The sequence below is a fragment of the Saccostrea echinata genome, unplaced genomic scaffold, assembly GCF_033153115.1.
Source record: "Saccostrea echinata isolate AGI-Se365-2 ecotype Australia unplaced genomic scaffold, CSIRO_AGI_Sech_v1 ptg000009l, whole genome shotgun sequence".
In the NCBI taxonomy this organism is placed as follows: domain Eukaryota; kingdom Metazoa; phylum Mollusca; class Bivalvia; order Ostreida; family Ostreidae; genus Saccostrea; species Saccostrea echinata.
Genome location: NW_026889758.1, coordinates 32,616,204 through 32,642,982, shown reverse-complemented (window position 1 = coordinate 32,642,982; position 26,779 = coordinate 32,616,204). Strand labels below are relative to the sequence as shown.

The window sequence follows — 26,779 nt, the reverse complement described above, 5'->3', positions numbered from 1 at the left end:
AACTGTTGTTGAGTCACGAATTAACCACATGTATAAACATGACGTGTTTAAGAAACAGTGATGCCCCCTTATGTAGGGCTGGGACGATATATCGAGATATCGATTCTGTGCGAGGACGATACGCATATTGATACGTATGAAAAAATATATCAAAATATCGGCAAAAAATTTTCTGACTTATGCTTTTCTTTATTTACTTAACATTTTGGGTTTAATATATAAAATAAATATGCTAAATATAAATATGAATTACATTACATAATAATTGACATCACTTGTGTAAAACAATTTTGTTTTACAAGATATTCAACTTCTTTGAATAAACTACCACGGTATTCTTATTTGTGAAGAAATGTTTTGGTCATTTCAATGCAAACAAATTAAGATTTTATAATCAATTCACCATGTCGTGATACATATCGTATCGTAGCTCAAATATCATAATACGTACCGATGTACTAAAAGTTGTATCGTCCCAGCTATACCCGTAATTCAGCTCAAGGGCAAGGTTTAAGATTTTAAATGTAGGTCAAGAGTTATAACATGTTTGTATCCAAAGAACAGTCTTGTCACAAGGAAATCACATGTGAAATAGGAAAGCACTATCACCAACCATTCAGAAAATATGACCAAGGTTAAAGTTTTTTCAAAAGAAGGTCATACTCCAAGATCAAAGTCATGAGATCAAAAATATTTGATACCAAAATAAAGGTCTTGTCACAAGAAATACATAAGTGAAATATGAAAGCCCTAGCACCAACCATTCAAAAGTTATGGTAATGTTTTTCCTAGTAGGTAAAAAAAACGTCATGGTCAAAGTCATAAGGTTAAAAATTTTGATACCCCAAGAAAAATCTTGTCACAAGAAATGCACGATATAAATGAAAGCTCCTAGACCAACCGTTCAAAAGTTATTGCCAAGGTTAATGTTTTTCAAAAACAGGTCAAATTTAAGGACAAAAACAAAAAACAAAAGAAAGTGACTCACACCCACAGCTACATAGATGTTTCTGCAAAGTTAAATTTTTTTTTTAAAAAGTGCACGTCAATTTTTGTCTTGATCTCCTTTCCGCTTTTTATTTATTAATTTTTGCGTTTTATTATCTAGAATGACTAATGCAAACCTTCTTTTTTTAATTCTTGAATTTTTTCCCTCTTTGACTTCCTTTTGTTTTATAACATAATTGTAACACCAGTGATGAAAGGACAATAATGCATTACAAGTAATTTCAGAACGAGTTCTTTTTCTTTACCTTTTAATAAATACACTTTGTATAATATAATAGCTGCTCTCTTTATTTCATTGTAAGAAATGTTCAGCAAAGTGTATTTCTACGATAGAAAAATGATAATTGTAACATGAAACAGTCTAAAGTCATGAAAAAATCGTCTAACGCTGAGGACCCTTTTCTTCGTCGTCCGATTCCTCGTCGCTGTTTGCATCACAGGGTTGGTCCTGATTCTCTAGGGGGGACAATATGGCGCTCACTGCTTCGAAATCTGTAGGTTCTACCAAATCTAAGGGACGCTCGTTATCTTCCGTTAAGATATTTCTGTCCGCACCGTGCTGTAGAAGCAATCTGTAAAATGCAAATTTTGATCTGATTTTTTGATGCATGTATTATCAGCGAAATATATAGGGTAATATGATGTAAGCTTGTAATCTTGTATATAAAAAACTAACAAGATTCTAAGAACCTTGATAATGTACACGCTCTAACAAGACATAAATTCCTCTCAACTTGCACAGATGTACGCTTCCACCCAAACTAATCAATGAAGGCTTATACAGTATTACATATAGATGTACAATGAAATAAAATGTCAAATAAGCCATCAAATCTAAACTTAAATTCAAAACTTTTCCAGGTATGCAGTGATAAATTTTTTTTTTACCTAAAATCAAAAGAATTCCCAACAAAATGAAGGAAAGAGTTAGTATTGTGAACTTTGACTTAAGAATAAAAAATATGTAGCATATGCAATCACTTAGAAAAAATCCATTCAAAACTATAAAGCTCTTAAAAACCCAAGTAAGTTACATAATTTCATCACATTACTAATCTGTTTAGGAGAAGAAATATTAAGTTTGTGTATATATCAGGATACATGATACTTTAAGGGCATAAAAATTATCATGCTCATAAAAATGTACTTTCTTTTTGAATTTCAATTTTCTTTTAATTCTAAGCACAGTCTGATTTTCAATGCTATCATTCAACGCCTAAAGAGAAAAATTCAATCTTGTAACAACACCTTAGTAGGTGAATACTCCATATGTTAAAGATACTCTAACCTCTTAATTTTTAGGTCATGCGTTAACATTTGAACATTTTCAGCTTCTTCTCTGAAACCGCTTAACCAATTTCAACCAATTTTGGCACATAGCATCTATAGGTGAAGAGGAACAAAAATTGTGAATTTCATGGTCCTTGTCCCCCTGGGACCTGAGGAGTGGGGCTAAAACCACCAGAATTAATGCAATCTTTACAATCTTCTTTACTCCTGGACATCAAGGAGTCAAACTGTTGGCAAGATTGTAATAAGCATTGAGTCCTCTACCAAAATTGTGAAATTCATGACCCAGGGGCAGGAGTTCTGGTGTTAGGGTGGGGCTATATAGATCATACAGTGAAAGTGCATTATTTCTTTGAAAATCTTCTCTGCTCCTGGGTATTAAATAAACTTACTAAGTACATACAATGTAGTTATGTTGAACAAGGCTGCCTCTTCCAAAATCGTGAATTTCATGGCCCTGGGTCAGGGGTTCTGGTGTGAGGACGGGCCTCTATTGATTATACAGTGAAAATGCATTAATTCCTTGAAAATCTTCTCTGCTCTTGGGTATGAAACAAACTAGGTACATAGTTATGATGAGCAAGAGTGCCTCTTCCAAAATTGTGTATTACATGGCCTTTGGGTCAGGGGTTCTGATGTTAGGGTGGGGCTCTATTGATGATATAGTGAAAATGCATTATTTCTTTGTTTATTGTTTAACGTCCCTCTCAAAAACTGTTCCATCATATGGCGACGCCACCACTTGCAGGTGGAGCGAACGCTCTAACCACTGCGCCACGCGGGAGACTTGAAAGTCTTCTCTGCTCATGGGTATTAAATAAACTATGTACATAGTTATAATGAGCAAAAGTGCCTCTTCCAAAATTGTGAAATTCATGGCCTCAGGGTGAGGGGTTCTGGTGTCAGGGCGGGGCTCTATTGATTCTATAGTGAAAATGCATTAATTCTTTGAAAATCTTCTCGGCCCCTGGGTATTATTTAAACAAAGGAAGAGCATTATTATGATAAGCAAGAATTTCTCTTCCAAAACTGTGAAATTCATGACCCCATGGCCAGGGGTTCTGGTGAAAGGATGGGGGGGAGGGGCTCTATTGATCATATAGTGAAAATGCATAATTTCTTTCAAAGTATTTTTTCTACTCCTGGTTATAAAGCAAGGAGACGAAAGTATAGTTATGATGAGCAAGGGTGCTTTTACAAATGTTTTTAAAACATGATCCCAGGGGTTCTGGTGTTTCTCCGAGGGGGGGGGGGGGCTCTGTCGATAATATAGTGAAAATGTGTTAATTCTTTCAAAATCTTCAACAAATTGCATAGTTATGATGATGAGGGTATCTCTTCCAAATTTCTAAATTTCATGACCCTGGGTCACGAGTTCCGGTGTTAGGGTAGAGCTGTGTTAAATCTGTAGTGAAAATGCATTTTCTGTGCTCCTCCGGGGCATATTTGAGACCATTTAGTCAATGTTCTGGTCCTGGTCAGGGCTCTATCAATTTGTATTCTACTGAGCGAAGTTATTCCCCTTTGCCATTCACCTTTGATAATTAATTACTGTAAATAATACATTTGAAAGGTTAACAGAATAAAAAAATTATGCAAGAACATTTATTGTATAACACAAAAAGTACTTTTCGTAATTTTAATGATCAGGTAGACTTGGAAATAATAGATGAATAAAAATGAGACAAAAATAACTTATCTTTTCTAAATGTTCTTCAACGGCCAAGAGAGGCCAATGTGAGAAGTATTATTATGGGGTTAAAAAAAAAATATAATTCTCATAATTATAATATGGGGTTAAAAAATTGATATTTTGTTAATAGTCTGCATGGTAATAGTGATAAATGGGGGACAGATATATACTAGACGTTTGTTGATCCTAATCATACTATTTGGGGGGGGGGGGGCAACAAAGCTTCATTTTTTCAGTTTATGGATCCTCTAAATTGTTGTACTCAGGTGACCGTTAAGGCCCTTTGGCCTCTTGTTTTTCTTCGTGGAAACAATAATATATAAATGACTCCATGGCTTTATACTAAACCCAGGATACATTGTCACCTCAATCTTGAATGAACAAGAAAAAATTAAGAACACTTTGAATTGAAAGCTTCATGGTTAGTAGTTGCAATACCGTATGATATGAGAGTGACCCTCTGCGCATGCAGCGTGGAGAGGTGTCCAGGAGTCAGCATCCTGCTTGTTAATGTCGGCTCCGTGTTCTATCAGTAGTCTGACAGCCATGAAGTTTCCATCTAGAGCAGCTTGATGGAGGGGAGTTAAACCTTTGGAAGGCAAAATTCAAATATTATAGCTAATGTATGCAAGAGGATAAAAGTAAGGATTTATGTGGGGAACGATAGGCTAAGTTCTTTATTATACAGGAAAATTTGAGAGTCTGGGGAAAAATGACAAAGAAACAAAATTTCAAGTAATTCAGTCGTTGTATTGTTTATAGTATCAATTTAAATCCAAGTTATTTCTTTCAATGTCGACATAAGGAAATCATGCAGTTTTGGGCCAGTGGTATTTTAGTCAAGAGGATTGGCCTGCTTTAAAGATTTTTTGAAAAGGTTAGAAACATACCGCCTACCCCCCCCCCCTCCTCCGGTTATCTTGGAGCATAAAACTGCCCTGAATATGAAATACCCTAAAAGTCTTCAATGAGCTTTATCCAATCTCACATTCTCCTCACATGTACATGTTAGACTGAGAAACAAAGTTTTATGGTGACAATTAATTTACAATAAGACGCTGATCGAGTATGTAGCTTTAGATGGATATTTACACATACAACGAGAGTTCTTCAAGTTTGTGGAGTATATCTAATTTTCCATTTTAAAAAAAAAGAAATTTCATATATCTACATAGGTAAAAAAACGTTCACCTTGTAGATACATTAACCTTGAAGATAAATACTGTTTTTTCCTGTAAAATAACATACAATTTCAATAATATAAATTATTATACAGCAAACTGCCAAAAGTTTATAAACAATATAACGAATTTTGCACGAAGGGATGTGTTTTTTCTTTAGTAAATTCGAAAATCTCCTTTGTATGTCATACGTAAGCATTGTCTTATGTCGTCATATTTGACGTCATTTTGGATGTTTGTTGTATGGTCGCCAAATTGATTAAACGACCCAGTCGAGAATTTTTCACTCCTATACAGACGCCACCATATCCTGGAGAAGGGCTTTAAATCAGGCGCGAATCCAGGATTTTTTTTCAGGATTTTCTGGTCCACCCCAGTTAGAAAAAATTCCAATCCAGAAATTTCTTGACACGCAAAAAAAAAATAAAAAATAAAAAAATAAAAATAAAAATAAATTAATTAATTAAATTTAAAAAAAAAAAAAGACATCTCGTTTATCACCAAGTTTAGTTGTAAGTTGGTCCTTATTGTCTTTAGTACGTAAAACATCCAAATATAAAAGAAATGAGACAGACTCTATGGTTTCTTTTATTTCGAGATCACCAAGATATATCGAGATGACATATGAATCGAAGCAATCTGATTAAAATCAGTAGCCCTTTTCATAAAAAATCTTAAGTTTTTGCGCAAGATTTTAACTTAAGAATTTCTTACGACAAATCTTAAGTGCGTTTCACGAACGCATTCGTAGCAGATTGAACTTAAGATTTTACTTACGACAGACTTCATCCCTAGCAACGACTTCAATATGCTTTATAATCCTTAAATAAGTGGGTGAAAATAAAATAAAATAAAACTTAGTTTTCAACAAATATCAGCATAACAAACATTATTGACAACAAATATCGAATGCAATCGTTTGCGAAGCAAGGAAGTTTAAAATCTGACGTCACAATCACAAGTCTGACGTAAAAGTAGGTCATACGAAAATCTTAAGTGAAACTTACATCGTAAATATTTTGTAGTGTATTTCATTTAATTTTTCGACAATGATTGTGAAAAAAATATAAAATATTATTGGAAGTTGCTTTAAAAAGTTTAATTATCGTGTATTTTGTTTTTTGCGGTTATAGTTTTACAATAAAATCGATTTTAAAATACTTAAGAGAGGGTTGGGGCTCTCGTAAAGTTACGACAGATTTTGCACTTACGACTTTCTTAAGAATTTTTGTGAAAACGATTTTTATCATAAGTTTTCACTTAAGATAAAATTATGTCGTAAGATTTTTTGTGAAAAGGTCCACTGATCTTTGTTAGTACGCTCCGAAATTCTGATGGTCGCTGTACAGCGACCATCAGAATTTCGGAGCGTAACAAAGATCTGATTTTAATCAGATTGGAATCGAAGTAAATATTGTTAATTGATAAAATGTCGATATATCTGAGTGTCGAGCTAAAGGCCACAGCAAGCGTTTTCCTCTTCCCTTGTAGAAGTTTTTGAATAAATTGTGGTTCATAAGAATATAAAAACAGGTCAGTAATAAAGGAGCACTATTAGTGCTCATCGCAACCCCAACAGAATGTTGGAAGACCTGATATCCAAAGACTACAAAGAACTCCAGCATCCTTTAATATCAACCTTAGAGTACTTATGAGTAGAATCAGATTTTTTTTTTTACAATTTTTTTTATCTTCTTGTAATGTCAAGAAAAATTGTTGCAGTTTCAAGACCAAAAAAAAATATATTGGTTTTCAAGGAAAACTATTTAATCTCTCATAAATGAATCATTTGAAATATGTACTTATATAATCCTTCTGTCGTAAACAAAAGAAATATCAATAAACTGTATATACGACAATAAATAATTTCATTATTAGAAGGTGATAACAAGATAATTATAATCACAGAATATATTTCAAAAGCGCTTGTAAACAATGGTCGGATTTTACTTCATGAATAAAATCTCAATCTCATTACAACCCCCGCTTTTTTCAAAGTTAAACCTGTGATTATTAAAAGATTAAATAAAAAAAGGGATTTCGAAAGTACTACACAAGCAACAGTAAATTACCAGCCCACAGTTATTCATTTATCAATAATTTTTTCAATAACTTTACTTTGCTAAAATTAATGTTTAAATTCAAATATATGCAAGAAATGGTATTTTGATGATATATTGTTACCCACGTGCAATCAGAACAGGTGGATGGTTAGCGTGGTTCACGAACAAGTATGGACTGTTTGAGATTACAAAGTTATTACCTTAAGGTAGTCCGATCCTCAGGTTCTGAAAATCAGTTTTTAAGTAATTGAAAATGCTCACAAAAATGTCTCTAATTTCACATAGTAACGTGAAATTACCCATGGAATTTCTTCAAAGTTCATAATTATAGTTAATCATATTAATACAGGGAAAATTATCAAATCTCAAATATATTTTCAGGAAATGCAAATAAAAACACCAGCTATGCATTTTTCTAATTGAAAATTGATCAACAAATATAATTTAGGATAGAAAAATATAGGTATCCAGGCATTTGGAGAAAATTGCATCTTTTGTATGCTTATACAGTATTTTAGTTCTTCTTTTTTACTTCAATTGTCATAAAATGCATAGTGTAAAAAGGTTGTGCTATCATTGCTATTCATCACATATCACATCTAATTTCATACCATGCTAATAAGCAGTGGTATCTAATGGTTAACTAAAGGAAATCCGATTTCTCTAAAATTGATTTCATTTTTTTTTTTCTTTTATGGGGTACAAATGTCAACTTTTTACAAGATCGTTTCTAAGACTTCAAAGAACCTTGAATCATATTAAGATGCATAAAATGAAAATTGTTGCATGCAAAGATCTCAATTTCAAGCTTCATTTTGAGACTTTTTAAATAAAATAATAAATTTAAGAGTTATCCTTCCTGGCTGAGGATCGGATATCCTTAACCAAAAGTCTCTGACAAGACACTATCTTTACTGGTTTATAATGGTGGAAGAGAAAAGTTGCATTTTTTAATTTATTGAAATGTTTTACATTTACAGTATTGTCTATTATGTTTTCCAAACGTGTATCATGTTGTATCGAAATCAAACCAAACTTCAGAGGGAGTGGTGTTTTTGAAAGGATTTGAGACTTTTTTTATATATATTTTTAGTTTCATCGCACCACAGGTAATTAAAATATAAAAAAAACCTAATGAAAACAAGCTGTGTTTGTGAAACACTGATGCCCCAGTATTGCAGCTTAAGGCGAAGGTAAAAGTTTTTCAAATGCAACTTAAACTCCAAGGTCAATAGATCAAAAATGGTGTTACCCAAAGAAAGGACTTGTGTAAATAGATATAACTGGTAAATATGAAAGCCTCAAAAGTTATGGTCAAGGTTAAAGTTTTCTAAAGGTGGGTCAAACTCCAAGGTCAAAGGCTCAAAATTAATGGTACGCAGGGGAAGACCTTGTCATAAGAAATACACATGCAAAATATAAAAGCCCTAGCACCAACTGCTCAAAAGTTGTGACCTTTCTTTGGGTACCAACATATTTGACCTCCTGACCCTGGAGTTTGACCCACTTTTGCAAAATTTTGTCAAACTTTAATCTGGCCATAACTTCTGAATAGTTGGTTTTTTTCATACTTCACGGGTGTACTCCTTGTGAGAAGACCTTCCACTGGATATGAACTATTTTGACCTCGGAGTTTGACCCACTTTATAAAACTTTGACCTTGTCCATAACTTTAGAATGGCTGATGATAAGTCTTTCATACTTCACAGGGTCGCCCGCGTGGCGCAGTGGTTAGAGCGTTTGCTCTAGAGTCGCGGAGTAAGGAGTTGATCCTTACGGGTTCGAATCCCACTGTGGGACGTGGAGACTGGTCCTTCGGATGAGACCGTTTAAACCGAGGTCCTGTGTCGCAGTAGGTGCTGTCACGAAAAAGATCCTTCACTGCTAAATGGCCCTGAGTGTCAAGTATAGGTCAAAATTTGCAGCTCTCCACCTGCAAGTGGTGGCGTCTCCATATAAGTGAAAATTTTTCGAGAGGGACGTTAAACAATAATAAACAAACAAAACAAATTTCACAGGTGTATTCCTTGCGACAAGACCTCCCATTGGAGATCAACAATTATGACCTTGACTTTGGAGTTTGACCTACTTTTGAAAACGTTAACCTTGTCCATAACTTTTGAATGGTTGGTGATGGGACTTTCATATTTCACAAGTGTATTTCTCGTGATAAGACCTTCCCTTTGGCACCATTAATTTTGATCTTGACATCTGACTTTTAAAAAACTTTTACCTTCGCCATAACTTTTCAATGTTTGGTGCTAGGGCTTTCATATTTCACAGTTATATTTCCTGAGACAAGACTTTTCTTTGGGTACAGTGCAGGAAACTAATTTTGTTACAGCATCGATGCTGATTTGAATGCTTCCTTTGCTTGCTGATTTAATGCTAGTTATCCTTATCCTGATGCTGTTTTATAATTAGGTCAATGCTACCGGAAGTAGCATCATGCTACCAGAAGTAGATAATGAATTTCAGCATTGCCGTTTAAAGCAATAAAAGGGCCTTTTACAATTATTTGATCATAATATCTCACTATGTATCAATAATGTGAATACTTTAACCAATATTCTTTCTTTCTTTTTTAATTTTTTACTGAATTAAAACTCATTGATTTTCTGATGCTAGTAGGATAATACTGATTTTATGTAGGTCAATGCTGGTTTTATCCTTTGCTTGCTGATGCTGATCCTGGTAATGCTGTTTTTTAAATGCTGATGCTAGCTCTATCCTGATGCTACTAATGCTTATGCTGATGCTGGTTTATGTAACAAAATTAGTTCCCCGCACTGTAACAACATTTTTATCTTTTGACCTTGGAGTTTAATTTGCATTTGATAAACTTTAAACTTCGCCATAAGCTGCCATACGTGGGCATCAGTGTTCACAAACACATCTTGTTCTCCTTGTTTTTGTTAAGTATCCTCTTTGAAAAGGTAGAAATTCTTTTATACTTCTTGTGTGTGTGTGTGTGTGTGTGTGTTTTCAAACAACCCTTACCCTAATTGGAAAATCATTATCTTTTAACCAAAGTTTACAAACTTAATTGACCCCTATATGATCGCTATGAATTTGGATGAACACATGCTTTAGAGTATTTTAAAGTAATATGATCTAGTTTTGTGTATTTTTGGCAATGTGATTAAAGAAGACTACCAAATGACGTGACATTCTTCTGACGAACGGTGGAAATTTTATGAAATAACCTGCTCTCGTATTTCAGAAACTCTGCTTTAAATTCTACAAACACCCACTTTCCTTTAAATTGCCTTTCTGTCCATGTTTGTCTTTTAATCAAATGTAAATACACGTTTTCGTTGCTAAAAAGTATTTATTTTCATGGTTTTATTTCGTTTTTTTCCCCATGAGATAGATGTGAGGTCTTAAATTTCATAATTATCACAAGTCATTCATCATAATTTTGACCCAAGAATATAAAAAGAATTTGCCAAGTTTTTTTTTCTTTATCGTAGACGTAATTTACGCTAAGTCACGGACTATGACAAATCATCAAGGATTTTTCAATAACTTGATGTACACATACAATATGAGCAAAATGTCTCGATCACCAGGTCTTGTTGTCGCTATCTAGACGTATTTACACATTACGATTAAAGATCTGAATGTTATAGAGAATGTTAAAAATTAAAAATTAACACTCAAGATCCAGTAGGAGTTATATTATTTACTTAATTAAGGTTTAGTATTTAAAGACGTCAGTATAAAGACTTCCGATGCAGACAAGCATTATTAGCATTATGAATTTGGAATTCTTTTGGATGATTATAAGGTTGCAGAGGTTGCAAATTAAAGTTCTTTTTAATCACACGTTCCAGTTGTCTTTATAATCTATATATAATTAAAGTGTTATTAATTAAAGACGTCACTAATTTTAAGAGTTATGATGCAGACAAGTAAATTCAGTCGACATTAATATTTGAATTTTTTTTTTTTTTTTTGTTTTTTTTTTTGTTTTTTTTTTTTTGTTTTGTTTTTTTGTTTTTTGGCGATGATGGGGTCGCAGTTTTCGAAAACATATTCCTTAATGACGCGAATCCAGAAAACTGCTACTTTCAAATTTTATCTAAAAGGGGGACATATTTCTTAAATAATACAATTTTGTATGAATACTGAAACACGCATATGAATCCCAGTTACAAATATTTTTGCAATTTCTGTAGCTTGACTATTTGACCAATGGTTATGATACAGCGTTCGATCTCTCTGGTGGGACTTCATTTGTCAAACCGGCGTACGCCGAATGCGCCGCTTGACCTTTGGTAACCCGGCTTGTTGCTTCATTTGACCGGGGAAGGTTCACCGGCGTACGCCGATCTCGCCGGTCTGAAATGACCGGCGAGCAATTCGCCGGTCTTAGAAATATGGCGGGAAGATAAAACAACTTATAAAATGAGGATACTTTTTACCAATTCGGCATATTCTTTAATTGTTTACTTTTCTTGAACAAATCTCCATTCATGTATTTAAAATCCGTTCTTATTTTCTACAAATAATTTTTTTCATCAATTCCATGACTTTTTTAAAAATTGAATTTCTAATTATCCAACCTTTTCTTCGCTAAGACATAACGTAAAAAGTGATAGATCTTAATTAATTGATTGTTATATAGTATAATTATTTTTTGTTTTCGCCGGTTTACTTCATTTGCCAGTTAGCCGTTTTACGCCGATCATATGACCGGCGCAATTCGGCGTACGCCGATCTGTAACAAATGAAGTCGGCCCTCTGTTTGTTCTTCTTTGGAGACCAAGACTTCACACAGTCGTTTTTTAAAATCATTTATGAGATTTAGTTCAGTACTTGCTGGTTTAATAACTCAAGCTACGTAATGATTTTTCTTATATACGGGGCTCCTTATATTAATATTCTGATCTAAAAAAGAACCCGAGTTAGCTTGAAGAGGAAACCTTAAATTAACGAGCAAAATTTATGGTCAGTGTTTTCTCACAACTCTTGCTGCAATTAGTAAATCTATTCTAGAACAAACTTCCCTATTTTAATACCAAACTCGAAAAATACATTTTAATACACATGATTTAATTAGATTTGCTTGGATCCAAAATTGTAGAAATCATACCAAGTTGTGTGCACCTTATGCGTTTATTGACTGGTTTTGAGGGCAATGTGCGTTTTGTCGGACCTTTGAGGCCGTCAGGCAAACAGTCTGGTTCGAGGGGTCGGCAAAACTCATTTTGCCCAAGAACCCAGTTAATAAATGTTTTGTTAAAGCTTTTACTTTCTTTTACATATCTGGTGCTGGCTTACATGATGTTAATTTCGTTTACCCGCACTGCGATTTAAACTCATTCAGCAAGGGCAGCTGAAGGACTTCAACAAATGTAAACAATCAACCTGAAGAAAGATTTAAAGCTTTGCTAAATGAGTGTGTGTTATTTAATCGTTGAATCAGATCGCTGGGGGGGGGGGGGTTCAGTCAATACGTGATTTAGCTACCCTCCGAGTACTATATTCAGATACATGACTTGTATGTTTCTGGCGGTTGCCTGCGAATTGTTTGGTGCATACAATTGAAATATCCGCAGTTTCCGATTCTTTTATCACTAGAAGAAATATTTTAATATCAATACCGAAAACTTTATTAGTTAATTTACAAAGTAGTGCCATATGGAGATCACTTTACATGGATGATACATCTTGTTATGCACACTGGAGGTTTGCTTCTGATGCTGGATCTAACTTACAGTTTCAGGTTACATGATGTTAAAATTCTTAAAATTCATGTCCATCATGACATTTAATGATGGCACAGTGTATGTAAACATATAATTATTTTTTTATGCCTCGGGAATATAGTGTTTGCTCTATCCGTCCGCCTGTCTGTTTATCTGTTTGTCAACAAAAACTTAAACATTGCCCATATCTTTTAATTGGTTGGACCTATGCCTTCATATTTCAAATGTGTACTTCTTGTGACAAGACCTTTCTTTGGATATCAATATTTACGACCTCTTGACCTTGGAGTCTGACAAAATTTTTTGACTTGCTTTTGATAAAGTTTAACCTTGGCCATAACTTTTGAATAGTTAGTGATAGGTTTTCATATTTCACATGTGTATTTCTTGTGACAAGACCTTCCCTTGGATAACAACAATTTTGACCCTTTACTTTGACATAGTTTTGAAAAACTTTTACCTTGGCCAAAACTTTCAAATGGTTGGTGCTAGGGCTTACATTCTTCACATGTGTATTTCTTGTGACAAGACCTTCCCTTGGATAACAACAATTTTGATCTTAACCTTGGAATTTGACTTACTTTTGAAAAATTTTAACCTTGGCCATAACTTTTGACTGGTTAGAGCTAGGGCTTTCATACTCCACACGATAATTTCTTGTGACAAGGCCTTCCCTTGGGTACGAACAATTTTGACCTTGAAGTTTTACCTACTTTTGAAAAACTTTGACCTTGGCCGTAACTATTGAACGGTTGGTGTTGGGACTTTCATATTTCACAAGTGTATTTCATGTGAAAAGACCTTTCTTTGGGTACCAACAACTTAGATCGCTTGACCTAGGAGTTTGACTTGCATTTAAAAACTTTAAACTTCACCATAATCTGCCATACGGGGGCATCAGTGTTTCACAAACATATGTAATTTTTTTTTTAGCTCACCTGAGCCGAAGGCTCAAGTGAGCTTTTCTGATCACTTTTTGTCCGTCGTCCGTCTGTCTGTCTGTCCGTCCGTCTGTAAACTTTTCACATTTTCGACTTCTTCTCCAGACCCACTGGGCCAATTTCAACCAAACTTGCCACAAAGCATCCTTGGGTAAAGGGGATTCAAGTTTTTTTCAAATGAAGGGTCACAACCTCTTTCAAGGGGAGATAATTAAGAATTAGTGAAAATTTGGTGGTATCTTTTAAAAATCTTCTTCTCAAGAACCACTGGGCTGTAAAAGTTGAAACTTATGTGAGACCTTCATTACATAGTGTAGATTTAAGTTTGTTCAAATCATGACCCCCTGGGGTAGAGTGGGGCCACAATGGGGGATCAAAGTTTTACATAGGAATATATAGGAATAAATCTTTAAAAATCTTCTCCTCAAGAACAACTAGGCCTCGATTAGTCATATTGATATGGAATCATCCTCAGGTAGTGTAGATCTAAGTTTGTTCAAATCATGACCCCCAGGGGTAGGGTGTGGCCACAATGGGGGATCAAAGTTTTACATAGGAATATATAGAAAAAAATATTTAAAAATCTTCTTCTCTAGAACAACAAAGCCACAATTAGTCATATTGATATGGAATTATCCTCAGGTAGTGCAGATTCAAGTTTGTTCACATCATGACCCCCTGGGGTAGGTTGGGGTCACAATGGGGAATTGAAGTTTTACATAGGAACATATAGAAAAAAAATCTTTAAAAATCTTCTCCTCAAGAACAACTAAGCCACAATTAGTCATATTGATATGGAATCATCCTCAGGTAGTGCAGATTCAAATTTGTTCAAATCATGACCCCCGGGGGTAGGGTGGGGCCACAATGGGGGATCAAAGTTTTACATAGAAATATATAGGAAAAATCTTGAAATTGTTTTTCTCAAAAACAACAAAGCCACAATTAGTCATATTGATATGGAATCATCTTCAGGCAGTGTAGATTCAAGTTTGTACAAATCATAACCCGGGGGGGGGGCACAATGGGGGATCAAAATTTTACATAGGAATTTATAGAAAAAAATCTTTAAAAATCTTTTTCTCAAGAACAACAAAGTCACAATTAGTTATATTGATAAGGAATCATCCTCAAGTAGTGTAGATTAAAGTTTTTACAAATCATTACCCCCAGGGGTAGGGTGGGGCCACAATGGGGAATCAAAGTTTTACATAGGAATATATAGGGAAAAAAATCTTTAAAAATCTTCTTCTTAAGAACAGCAAAGCCTTGTTAAGCCATATTGATATGGAAGCATTCTCAGATAGTGTAGATTTAACTTTGTTCGAATCATGACCCCCCAGGGTTAGGGTGGGGCCACAATGGGGAATAAAAGTTTTACATAGGAATATATAGGAAAAAACTTTAAAAATCTTCTTCTCAAGAACAGTAAAGTCATGTTTTGTCATATTGATATGGAAGCATCCTCAGATAGTGTAGATTCAAGTTTGTTCAAATCATGACCCCTGGATGTAGGGTGGGGCCACAATGGGTGATCATAGTTTTACATAGGAATATATAGGGGGAAAACTTGAAAAATCTTCTTCTCAGGAACAGCAAAGCATGTTTTATCATATCGATATGAAAGCATCCTCAGGTAGTGTAGATTCAAGTTTGTTCAAATAGGGTTGGATACTGTTAAGGATGAAACGGTACGATACCATACCGGTATTTTAAAAACGATACGGTATTTTTAACGATACGGTACTATGCATTGATGAATAAGAATGAGGGTTAATTTTATAACAAATGTGCTTTTACCATTCACTAACCTTTCAATGATATAATCTAAAATGAGCTTATAAACTTTGTTCCATGCTTTTAAGATATAAAAATAGATATTCCTAATATTCAAATTACAAACATTTCATTTCAACCTTTTAATAATGATCAACAAAACAAATCAATCGAATCCCAAACAAATTAATTTGCACAAATCGGCTGACTGCTTCACCCGTTTGCCAGGACCCCGTTTGTTTGGTCGCACTAAATGACGAAACATTAGATAATGGATAGATCACATTTTTTGCGACATTTTGCCTATTTAATTTACATTTATTATCAGTTTTTATTTGTAAAATTAAAATAAGATTCATGTGAATGTATTTTGATTTTTTAAAAAAAATATATACGTATTGATTTACCTCGAATATCGTCAGTCGAAAGTAAGTATCGTTCTAAGAATCCATTTCGTTACATGTAGTTAGCTTACCCTTTCAGTGAGCAGAGAATTCAATTTAAGCAAGTAGTTTGGAATGTTTTTTTTTTTTTAAATCAAATTGAATGTATTAAAATGTTTTAAAGATTAAGAAGTACCGTTATTAGTACCGGTATTAAATGAAACGGTATTTTACCGGAATTTTTAGCTCACCTGAGCCGAAGGCTCAAGTGAGCTTTTCTGATCACTTTTTGTCCGTCGTCCGTCTGTCTGTCTGTCCGTCCGTCTGTAAACTTTTCACATTTTCGACTTCTTCTCCAGAACCACTGGGCCAATTTCAACCAAACTTGTCACAAAGCATCCTTGGGTAAAGGGGATTCAAGTTTGTTCAAATGAAGGGCCACACCCTCTTTCAAGGGGAGATAATTAAGAATTAGTGAAAATTTGGTGGTATCTTTTAAAAATCTTCTTCTCAAGAACCACTGGGTTGTAAAAGTTGAAACTTATGTGAGACCTTCATTACATAGTGTAGATTCAAGTTTATTCAAATCATGACCCCCTGGGGTAGGATGGGGCCACAATGGGGGATCAAAGTTTTACATAGGAATATATAGGAATGAATCTTTAAAAATCTTCTCCTCAAGAACAACTGAGCCACAATTAGTCATATTGATATGGAATCATCCTCAGGTAGTGTAGATTCAAGTTTGTTCAAATCATGACTCCCAGGGGTAGGGTGGGGCCACAAGGGAGGATCAAAGTTTTACATAGGAATGTATAGAAAAAAATCTTTAAAAATCTTTTTCTCAAGAACAACAAAGCCACAATTAGTCATATTGATATGGAATCATCCTCAGGTAGTGCAGATTCAAGTTTGTTCAAATCATGACCCCTGGGGGTAGGGTGGGGCCACAATGAGGAATCAAAGTTTTACATAGGAATATATAGAACAATATCTTTAAAAATCTTCTTCTCAAGAACAACTAAGCCACAATTAGTCATATTGATATGGAATCATCCTCAGGTAGTGCAGATTCAAGTTTGTTCAAATCATGACCCCTGGGGGTAGGATGGGGCCACAATGGGGGATCATAGTTTTACATAGAAATATGTAGGAAAAATCTTGAAATTGTTTTTCTCAAAAACAACAAAGCCACAATTAGTCATAATTTATATGGAAGCATCCTCAGGTAGTGTAGATTCAAGTTTGTACAAAATCATGACCCCTAAGCGGGGGGGGGGGGCGGGGGGGGGCACAATGGGGGATCAAAATTTTACATAGGAATTTATAGAAAAAAAATCTTTAAAAATCTTTCTCTCAAGAACAACAAAGCCACAATTAGTCATATTGATATGGAATCATTCTCAGGTAGTGTAGATTAAAGTTTGTACAAATCATGACCCCCAGGGGTAGGGTGGGACCACAATGGGCGATCAAAGTTTTACATAGGAATATACAGAAAAAAAAACTTGAAAAATCTTCTTCTCAAGAACAGCAATGTCACAATTAGTCATATTGATGTGGGGTAGGGTGGGGCCACAATGTGGGATCAAATTTTTACATAGGAATATATAGGAAAAAATCTTTTCATCAACTGAAAAGCCATGTTTAGTCATATTGATAAGGAAGCATCCTCAGGTAGAGTAGATTCAAGTTTGTTCAAATGTGGGGGGGGGGGGGGAGGGTCCACAATGGGGGATCAAAATTTTAACAAGGGAATATATAGGAAAAAAATCTTTAAAAATCTGCTGCTCAAGAACAGCAAAGCCATTTGTTATATTGATATGGAAGCATCCTCAGGTAGTTTATAATCCAAGCCCCCCTTTAAACTTTTTCAATACTGAAGTGATTTGTGCTTTTTCCTAGCCAATATGCTCAGGTGAGCGATGTGGCCCATGGGCCTCTTGTTTATTCTTCATTTATTTCATTTTGACAGATCATGAGTTATATTGCCAGGGACGTATATACTGACGGATAGACAACTTCTTTTTTTTATTTGTTTCACTAAAGCATACATAATGGTAGAAACAGGTCCCATAATTACATTAGTAACCTTTTTTTCAAACTCATGTTCCTTATTTTTTTTTTCAATTTTCAATAGACACTCGGCAAGCCCTATGTCTCTTGAAAATAAAAAAAAAAAATAAAGAAAAACAGGTTACCAACTCGCACTAGTTATTGAATCTATATTTATCAGTTTCTGCAATGTACTTATATAATCTGTAAACTTGCTTTTTTCCAAAGGGTCATAATTCCGCGGAATCTCAATTTCTGTCCAATCTGCATGTAGAAAATTACAAGGATTTCTTTGATTGTCATTGTTCATGTATGTTTTACAATGTAAATACACTAGCTTTAAATACGCTGTGAAAAATTTTGGGCACCGTGTAATTCATGGACTGGAGGCATGGTGTGGAGTTATGGAGTGGAGTTTGGAGTCAAATTTTGGAGTCTGATTTTTTTTATTTGATTTTTGCTATTTAGAACAAAATTCTTCAGGTGACAAGTTTCTAGTCTTATTATATTCCCATGTTGCTATAAAGCACCAGCTATTGCAACGTTTAACATAACTACTGTTACTAAAATTACGTTACGAGTGCAGTTGTATCTTGTTGAATCACCTTAAAATCTGCTCAAAAACAGACAAATAATGTTTCTTGCTACTTTTTTTAGATGGTGTCATTTATGCCTGTTTGATACTCCGTAATCCATTTTAAGATATTTTTCTGCTCCTTTGGCCTGAAGTTTTCCGATTGTTTAAGCAAATATATTCTTTCTTGCAATACCACCAAAATAAGAGTTACTGAATGTGAGCTTTACATTGATCAATCTTGGTATAAATATCAGATTTAATTTGTCTTACTGATGTATAGAATAAAGATACAAAATTCTTCAGGTGACAACTCTTTAGTTTTATTATATTCCCATGTTGCTATTAAGAGTGATGCGTGTGTTCCTTGGAAAAGTGTAGATGGACATTTTAGTTTATATTTCTGTAATTTAAAACTAGAAATATTTTCATAGGACATGAATGCCCCGTCCAGTGTATATTAGTAATGCAACATGAAAATTTGTATTAGTGTATGAAGTTTGAAGTGAATGTCTTGAATAGTTTCTTTAAAATTGAAATTGAAATCTAAAAAAATTGGATATAGATGATAAATTTTCACCAAATTATGTATAAGTGCATAAGCTTACATAAAAATGTTTTTTTTAAACTAAGCAAAATGCAAATTAAAGAAAATTGAGGTCAAGATCACAGGAAAGCCTAAGGTTAAAAGATTTCATACAGTTGAATATCCCTCACTAATAAGTATCAGCATATTAATTTTGATAAACATATCTTGAATGGTTTATTTAAAACTGAGGTAAACACTGATTTAAGAAAAGTGAGGTCAAGGTGAAAAAAATGTTGATGCAGTTGATAGCTCTCATCAGTATGTATTAGCATATGAAGTTTGATGAAAATATCTTGAATTCTTTATTTAGAATTGAGCTGAACATTATTTATAAGAAAAGTGAGGTCAAGGTCAAAAGAAAGGTCAAGGTAAAAAAAATGTTAACATCAGTATGTATCAGCGTATGAAGTTTGATTACACTATCCTGAATGATTTCCTTAAAACTGTGCTAAACACTAATTTAAGAAAAGTAGGTCAAGGTCAAAGGAAAGGTCAAAGTCAAAAAATGTTTACAGAATTGAAAAGCTCTCACCAATACCTATCAACATATGAAGCTTTATAAAAATTATCTTGAAAAATATCTTTGAAACTGAGCTTTGTTCTGAGCTAAATGCAAAGCTTGACAGAAGGAAAGAAGGACGGAAGACAGACATGACAAACTCAATATGCCCCAGCCATATTCATGGCGGGGCATAAAAATATAATGAAGTAGACAAGTGCTATGCTTTTTTAAATGTTTATTTGAATTATTAAAAAATATCAATTTTGACGATTTTTCATAATAATCATTAATCAAATTTCTTAGTAATATTAATTAGAGCTTTTTTCACAACCAAATTTATACTTATGAAAGACATTATATCAGTAATATTTGAAAGCTTATGTTCTAGGATTTGAGATAATAACAAATATTCATTTAAGATATTGATTGTTAGAACAAGTCAGTCGCAGATCACATTATCTATTACCTAAATCTCAGGATTGATATTATATTTATGTTAAATTTTATTTAGACAGATCAATGTTCTGTTCCAACTCTTGAAGTTAAATCTTTTTCCTCGAAAATGAATTACCCATAATTATTGTACTTAAGTTTAATGAATAGCATACTGATGTGAATAAATGGGTCTGTTATAATTGCCTAACACTAATACTGCCTGCATGCTCTTGTATAAATAACTCTTGACAGATTATGTGGAACATACAGTGGCTGCATCAAATTCCCGCAAATTCTTTCAGATAAGACCGTGGGTATTAATTTCACTCTCATTGTCAAAAAGTGTGTTATCTAAAACAGTGACAGTTTATTCTATGTTTTAATCAAATTTAACTGTAACATGAATAATGATCACCATAGCTTTCAACACATAATTCGAAGGTGATAAAACCCTTTGAACTAAATTTTAGCTTTCTGTCACATCTTTGTTATGTCTGCTAAAACTTTTATAGGTTTTTGACCATACAGCTGAACAATGTAGGTTAATATATTGTTACAAGGTTGTTTGTAGAATAAGATTGATGATTTTTCTCTCTATATAATTTACTGTAGATTTGAAACCATCAATTTTGTATCTTAAAATGTGAATTTAAAAAAAGATTATCAATAATTGACATATGTTTATGCCCATTGGGCCCTGTTTTGGTAATAAATTCTATTCTATTCATACATTTACTTAAATAATTAAATAATATTATGATACTGTAATATGAATACAATACATTGGTGACTCACAATTTTTATCAATTAAGAAGTTAATGGGAAGGAATGCACTGTGATGCTAGTTAAGGGATGATAATATTTATATTAACTCCTAAAGAATGCGATAATTTTAATGCATGCATGCTGTTCAAGTTAATTCAACACTAGATCACATACTCCAAAATTAAATGGTAATCGTTCAAAGTTTAATCAGCATCTCTGAAACTGGGTGTGAGGATTCTGGCTTTTCTATGAGCCAGTGTTGTCTTACATAGTTTTCACTATCAATTAGAAAACTGAAAATTTATTCAATGTTTAATAAAGATAAACTGGAGTAAAAACAATTAACACATTGCTTTCACTTGAAGTGTGATATGACCCATAGTTGATTTGTTGTTTTTGAGGGTGAGGGAGTGACAACCCAAGGAAAAGGGAGAGATATTAGTATAATAATTGCTATGTCGCTGAAGTAAGGGAGTGAGTGAACCTTTTAGTACACCATATAATAGTGGTATAAAGTGTGAAACTTATTTTAAAACTGATTATAATTTCTTTTTTTTTATTTAACATGGAAGGTAATGAATAAGTGAGTGTATATACTGATACTTATAAATTGTATATTTAAACACAGAACCTAGTAGCTCTTGACAGGTTCCTTAACACGTCAAATGAAACTGTATTAAAACAATCAGTAAGACCGATTATATCTGTTGATTAATTATATTCAACAGTTTCCAAATATTTTTAAAGAACAGGGGTTATCTTGTCAGTATCATGTCTGTCTATTCAATACTGATGTAATTTTCTAAAGTTACAAATACTTACTTAAGAACTTCTTACTTAAGTTTCAGAAACTTACAAATTTTAATTAAGTCATAGTACCTATGAATTGTCAATCTGTTTAGTACAAGACAAGAAATAGCAAACAAATGTACAAAAAAGAATTAAAGACTTTCATAATAATGCAATTTCCTGAACATCTTTTTCCATTCATGTTTTAAAAAAAAATATAAGACTCCAAAATTTGACTCCAAACTCCACTCCATAACCCCACTCCATGCCTCCAGTCCATGAATTACACGGTGCCAAAATTTTGACCTCATACATAGCATAAATTAATCTCACGCGGAAAAACGTACGTCTACAGTAGCCAAGAGGAGATTATAATGCTGTCGTGACACGGCTCCAGATACAAAGTAACTGTATTTCTGGATGCAGTTGCTGCATTTTTAGGGTTCAACAGGCAACTCAATTTGAATTTTGAAGTAATATTTAATATTCCTAGGGAAATGAAAAAAATTAATTTCGGTTATGATAACCGACCACTTTTCAAAATTTTTTCGGTAATGCAATGCGACCGCCAGATAAGATTTAGGTTATCCTTACACCATGCATGTGCGTGATGTGAACTAATATTGAGAAGTGCTACGAAGTTTGACCTTTTTGCGTTGTTGCATCACAGAAATACATTTTCCTCTAATTTTTTTCTGTTTCGTTTAAAAAAAAAGATCTTGGCATCAATTATATTGGTGTTGTGTTGGCGTTGGAAATTCAAAGATTCTGTTGATATGAAAATCGCATAAGCGTTCTTAAACTGATAACACAGAGGTAATGATCAGCAGAAAACGCAGAATTTCTTTGTAAGTAAACCCATTCAAAATATAGATTAGGATGTGTCAACATCCATAATTCTTGTCTCATTGTTAATTTATGGATACTAATTTTCCGTTCGCCACATTATCTGGCGACCGCCAAATAACTATGTGGAGACTGCCAGATACTTAGGCGGCAGTCAGATGGAGTCTTGTTCTATGGCTTTCAGCCTCTTTGCTGGGGGGCCAATTAACACTCCCACCTTTTCACTGTTAAAAACAGGACATGCGCTTTACGACATAAAATTTTGACACTTTGAAAGGTCAGACAGTTTAGTTCGTTGACATTGTCAGATTAATATCTTTCAGGTTAACCATTTTATAAACTATGGCACCCACATATGTAAGTTCATTTAAATAACTTGAACGGTATGTTATGATATAACGCATCATGTGAAACTCTACAGTATGCTAGTAAATAAACTATATTCAAATAAATACATAGATTTTTAAGGCATCTGGCCCTTCGAATATACCCATATTTTTAATTACCTTCCACTTCTACTGCAATATGAAATTCGAGGACATCGCAGTTACTTAAGTTAGCTTATCTGATCGAAAGGAGTAGTCTAGATAAAAATGATGGGACCATTTAAAACTCTTCTCAAGAACCACTGGGCCAACAGGAGTGAAACGTAAGAGAAAGCTTCTTGACACAGTATAGCTATAGATTCAAATTTGTTCAAATAATTTTAGCCCCCAACGGTAGGATGCAATAATAGGGGGTCAAATGTACATAATAATAAACAGGGAAGGAAGATCGTTAAAAATCTTCCTTGAACAACAGAGCCATGATTAATCATATAATAAGCAAGCATCGTAAGGTAGTAAAGATTCAAATTTGTTCAAAGGCCCCCAGGGACAGGCTGTGGCCACAATAAAAAAAATCAAAGGTTTACATGAGGATCTAATGAGGAAAAAATCTTTTTAAAGCCTCTTTTCAAAAACAGCGGGACATGAATAGTCAATTTGCACTCGTGTAGCCCAGATTCAGATTTGTTCACATCATGGCCCTGGGGGTAGGATGAAACCACAATTTGGTGATCAACATATATAAATGATAAAAAAATGGGGGGGGGGGGATCTTGAGAATGTTTTTCTCAGTATCACCAAGGTTGTGATTAGTGTATTAATATGAAAGTATTCAAAAGGAAGTGCTGAATCAAGTTTGTTCAGATCATACCCCCACCCCACGAAACGCACGGTGGTTGGATTAAGCCAGAGCAAGGAAACGAGAGTATTACATAAGAATAGTAATATAGAAAATTTAAAAATTTCTATTCAAGAGTAGCTTGGCCAAAGGATTTAAGTTTAATTTTTTTTTTTAGATAGACCCTGGGAGGTATAATTGGGTGAGTTAAATCGGCGCAAATAATAAATAATGCGTGTACAGAAGGAGAAAAAAAAATTGGGTCAGAAATTTTCATGCCAAGAAAGAATAGGGAAAATCTTTTCTTTAGAACGACTCAGATGAGTCTATTGGAGCATGGGCCTCTTATTTTAAAGACAATATCATCTCAAATTTTCCGAATAATGCAAGCAGAAGAAGCTTTGCAACTGTAGTACTCAAAGCCATTGAAAGTCTGCAGGCGCGGATCTAGGATTTTATTCCGGGAGTGGGGGTGGGGTCTGGGTCTCCACATTAACTCTAACAAATGTACGTCAGATCCAGAATTTTTTTTTTACAAACCTAATTTACCAGAACACACTTGGGGTATGTATGCACTTTTCTTACTAACTCGTCTTCACTTATATGATTCTCTTTTCCATTTTAATAAGATTTTAAGGAGTAAGGTAATTATTTGGTTATTTTTACATAGGAAAATCAATAACTCTGAAATTCCAGAGAGAGAGGGGGGGGGGGGTGCAGACATATTTGATACATATATCACACTCTTAGATCAATTACTAATTCGCTGACTTTCAAATTTTTTCCTGGTTATTGTTAAACTTTTAAACTAGTATGTGAAAAGTGTGGTACGCAGTTTCATTTATCACAAATATGCTACAATCATGTTGAGACTCAAAGTTATTAACGGCGTTATAAGTGAAGGGGAGAAAGAATAAGTGAATTTTATCTTATTATGATTTGTTTTGACTTTACCGTAACTTTGACTTTTCTATCCCATGAATAAGAGCAACAGACAGGAAACACTGGGCACAAACAAGAAATTCTTTACATTCACCAGTCGAACTTTCTACCATATGTACAGTGGATAGGGTACTTAAGACGTTATACCCTTTACGTGACGCGTCTGGCTCCTTGTGCCTCCTATATACATGTACGCCTCATGTATGTATGTTTGTTTGTTTGTTGTTTAACGTCTCATAAGGAGACGCCACCGCTTGCCGGTGGAGAGCTGCAAATTTTGACCTATGCTCGGCACTTAGGGCCATTGAGCAGCGAGGGATCTTTTTTTGTGCCAGCACCTACTGCGACCTCGGTTTATACGGTCTCATCCAAAGGACCTGTCTCCACGTCCCACAGTGGGATTCGAACCCGCGACGTAAGGATTTACTCCTTACTCCGCGACTCTAGAGCAACGCCACGCGGGCGACCCTCATGTATGAGCAAGTACTCTAAATGTGAGAGTGTCTGGATATATTTGTTCCTGTTCTTAAATTTATCTATATCCCAGTATTTTAAAATGAAATCTAGTTATTATTGCAATAGAACACTTGGTTTATATTTATCATGTCCAGAATTGATAGAACTTGCACTGATGTGCCAATTACCTTGAGGGAGAAACAAAACAGATGCTCGCAGCAGCACTAATGGCTTGCAGTTAAACCTCTTGAGCGACCTTGAACTCTAAGTATTTTAAGTTTTAGAGTAAATGTTATTATAGTTTCCATGAATACATGACGAACTCTTTTAATGGAACTGCACTATTCTTTTTCCTCCTAGATCTTCGAGAAACCAATGAAGTTATAAAAGGGAACTCAATGATAAGATGAATCGACGATCTGGTTTGAAAATACGGTGTAGTTTACGTTCATTGTAGGTTGATATATTGTGGAGTATAAACTTAGCCTTCAAGACAAATAATGTAGAACCCTACCATGAAACACAGAGTGTACTTGCATAGAATGATTATTAGAACCCCACTTTGTTCTTTCAATCGTAATGATGAATTCTCAAGAGATCCCTTTATCTCATTTTGCCAGGAGAAAGATCATTTTTTTTAAAAATAAACACAAACATTTTGTAAATAAAAATCGTGTGTAATGGTGGAGGATCTTTATATGCATTACAGTTGTTTTCAATTGTTTATATTACATTAATCATGCTTAACTAAACATCTTATCCTAACTTCATTATCATTAAGTAAATCAAAAAGTAAATTAGAAAAAAATGGCTGGAAAGTTACAAGATATACCTGCATCGTTAATACCACTGATGTCCACCTGAAGACTGGCCCTCCGTAACATTCCACTTAAAGCTGGGATGTCGTTCTCTTTGATATTGTCCAAAAACACTAGTTCGTCCGGAAATCGAACTTTTGGTCTTGCTTTTTCTGGATTTTGCTTGGCGAACAAACTAGCACGACGACTCATTTTCTGTTTTGTTTATGTTCCCCAAACCATATGGAACCCTCGAGGCTTGCATCCAGTAAAGTCTTGCATTGATTAAAGATGAAAATCGGTGAGATATGAAGAAATGAGGTTGTTACAAAGTTGTAGAAACACAATCAGAAGGGAATCAGGAGCAACCGTACTCTGTGGGGAGGCGTTTCTAGGGGTAACTCCAGCACATTAATTCTGCAGGTGCTCGGTAGCAGACAAAGTAAATTCACCTGGAGTAGATAACAATGAAGTTTTTATTTATAAATATTAACAAATTAGCAGATAATAACTCAAATTTAATTATCTTTCCACCTCTCTTTATGCACATACATTCACACATACCCACTTTAACAGTCTGTAACATGTGGTATTCGTCGACTTTGTACAAATTTTGAAAATTTAACAGCTCAAATGCTATGTTTTCATTGATTATGACATAATATTTATCTTATCCTGGATATTGCAAATGACGTGATCACTCTTAAAATCAATCTGATGACGTGAAAAAGGTTGACGTTATTCATATCGAAAATTCATAATGAAGCAAATTTATTTCTTTGCAAATGTCGCTCTAAAGGGTCAATTAGTTATGTC

General features: G+C 34.1%; 1 protein-coding gene across 1 annotated transcript; it reads right to left on the bottom strand.

Moving 5' to 3' along the window:
* Positions 1-1,239: 1,239 nt before the first annotated feature.
* LOC133183598 (protein phosphatase 1 regulatory subunit 27-like) lies at positions 1,240-26,337 on the bottom strand. The gene is made up of 3 exons (XM_061318534.1): positions 25,999-26,337; positions 4,430-4,580; positions 1,240-1,580 (listed from the first exon to the last, which is right to left on the bottom strand). Exons 1-3 carry the CDS (start codon positions 26,174-26,176, stop codon positions 1,391-1,393), a joined length of 519 nt encoding a protein of 172 aa, XP_061174518.1. The 5' UTR covers positions 26,177-26,337; the 3' UTR covers positions 1,240-1,390.
* Between the last annotated feature and the right edge of the window lie 442 nt (positions 26,338-26,779).

Bases quoted from the DNA above. Each gene is read 5' to 3' on its own strand.
- LOC133183598 (XM_061318534.1), bottom strand. From the start codon at position 26,176: ATGAGTCGTCGTGCTAGTTTGTTCGCCAAGCAAAATCCAGAAAAAGCA. The intron at 4,581-25,998 runs GTATATCTTGTA...TGCCTTCCAAAG, and splicing joins CAGTGGTATTAACGATGCAG to GTTTAACTCCCCTCCATCAA. The intron at 1,581-4,429 runs GTATTGCAACTA...TGCATTTTACAG, and splicing joins GGTCACTCTCATATCATACG to ATTGCTTCTACAGCACGGTG.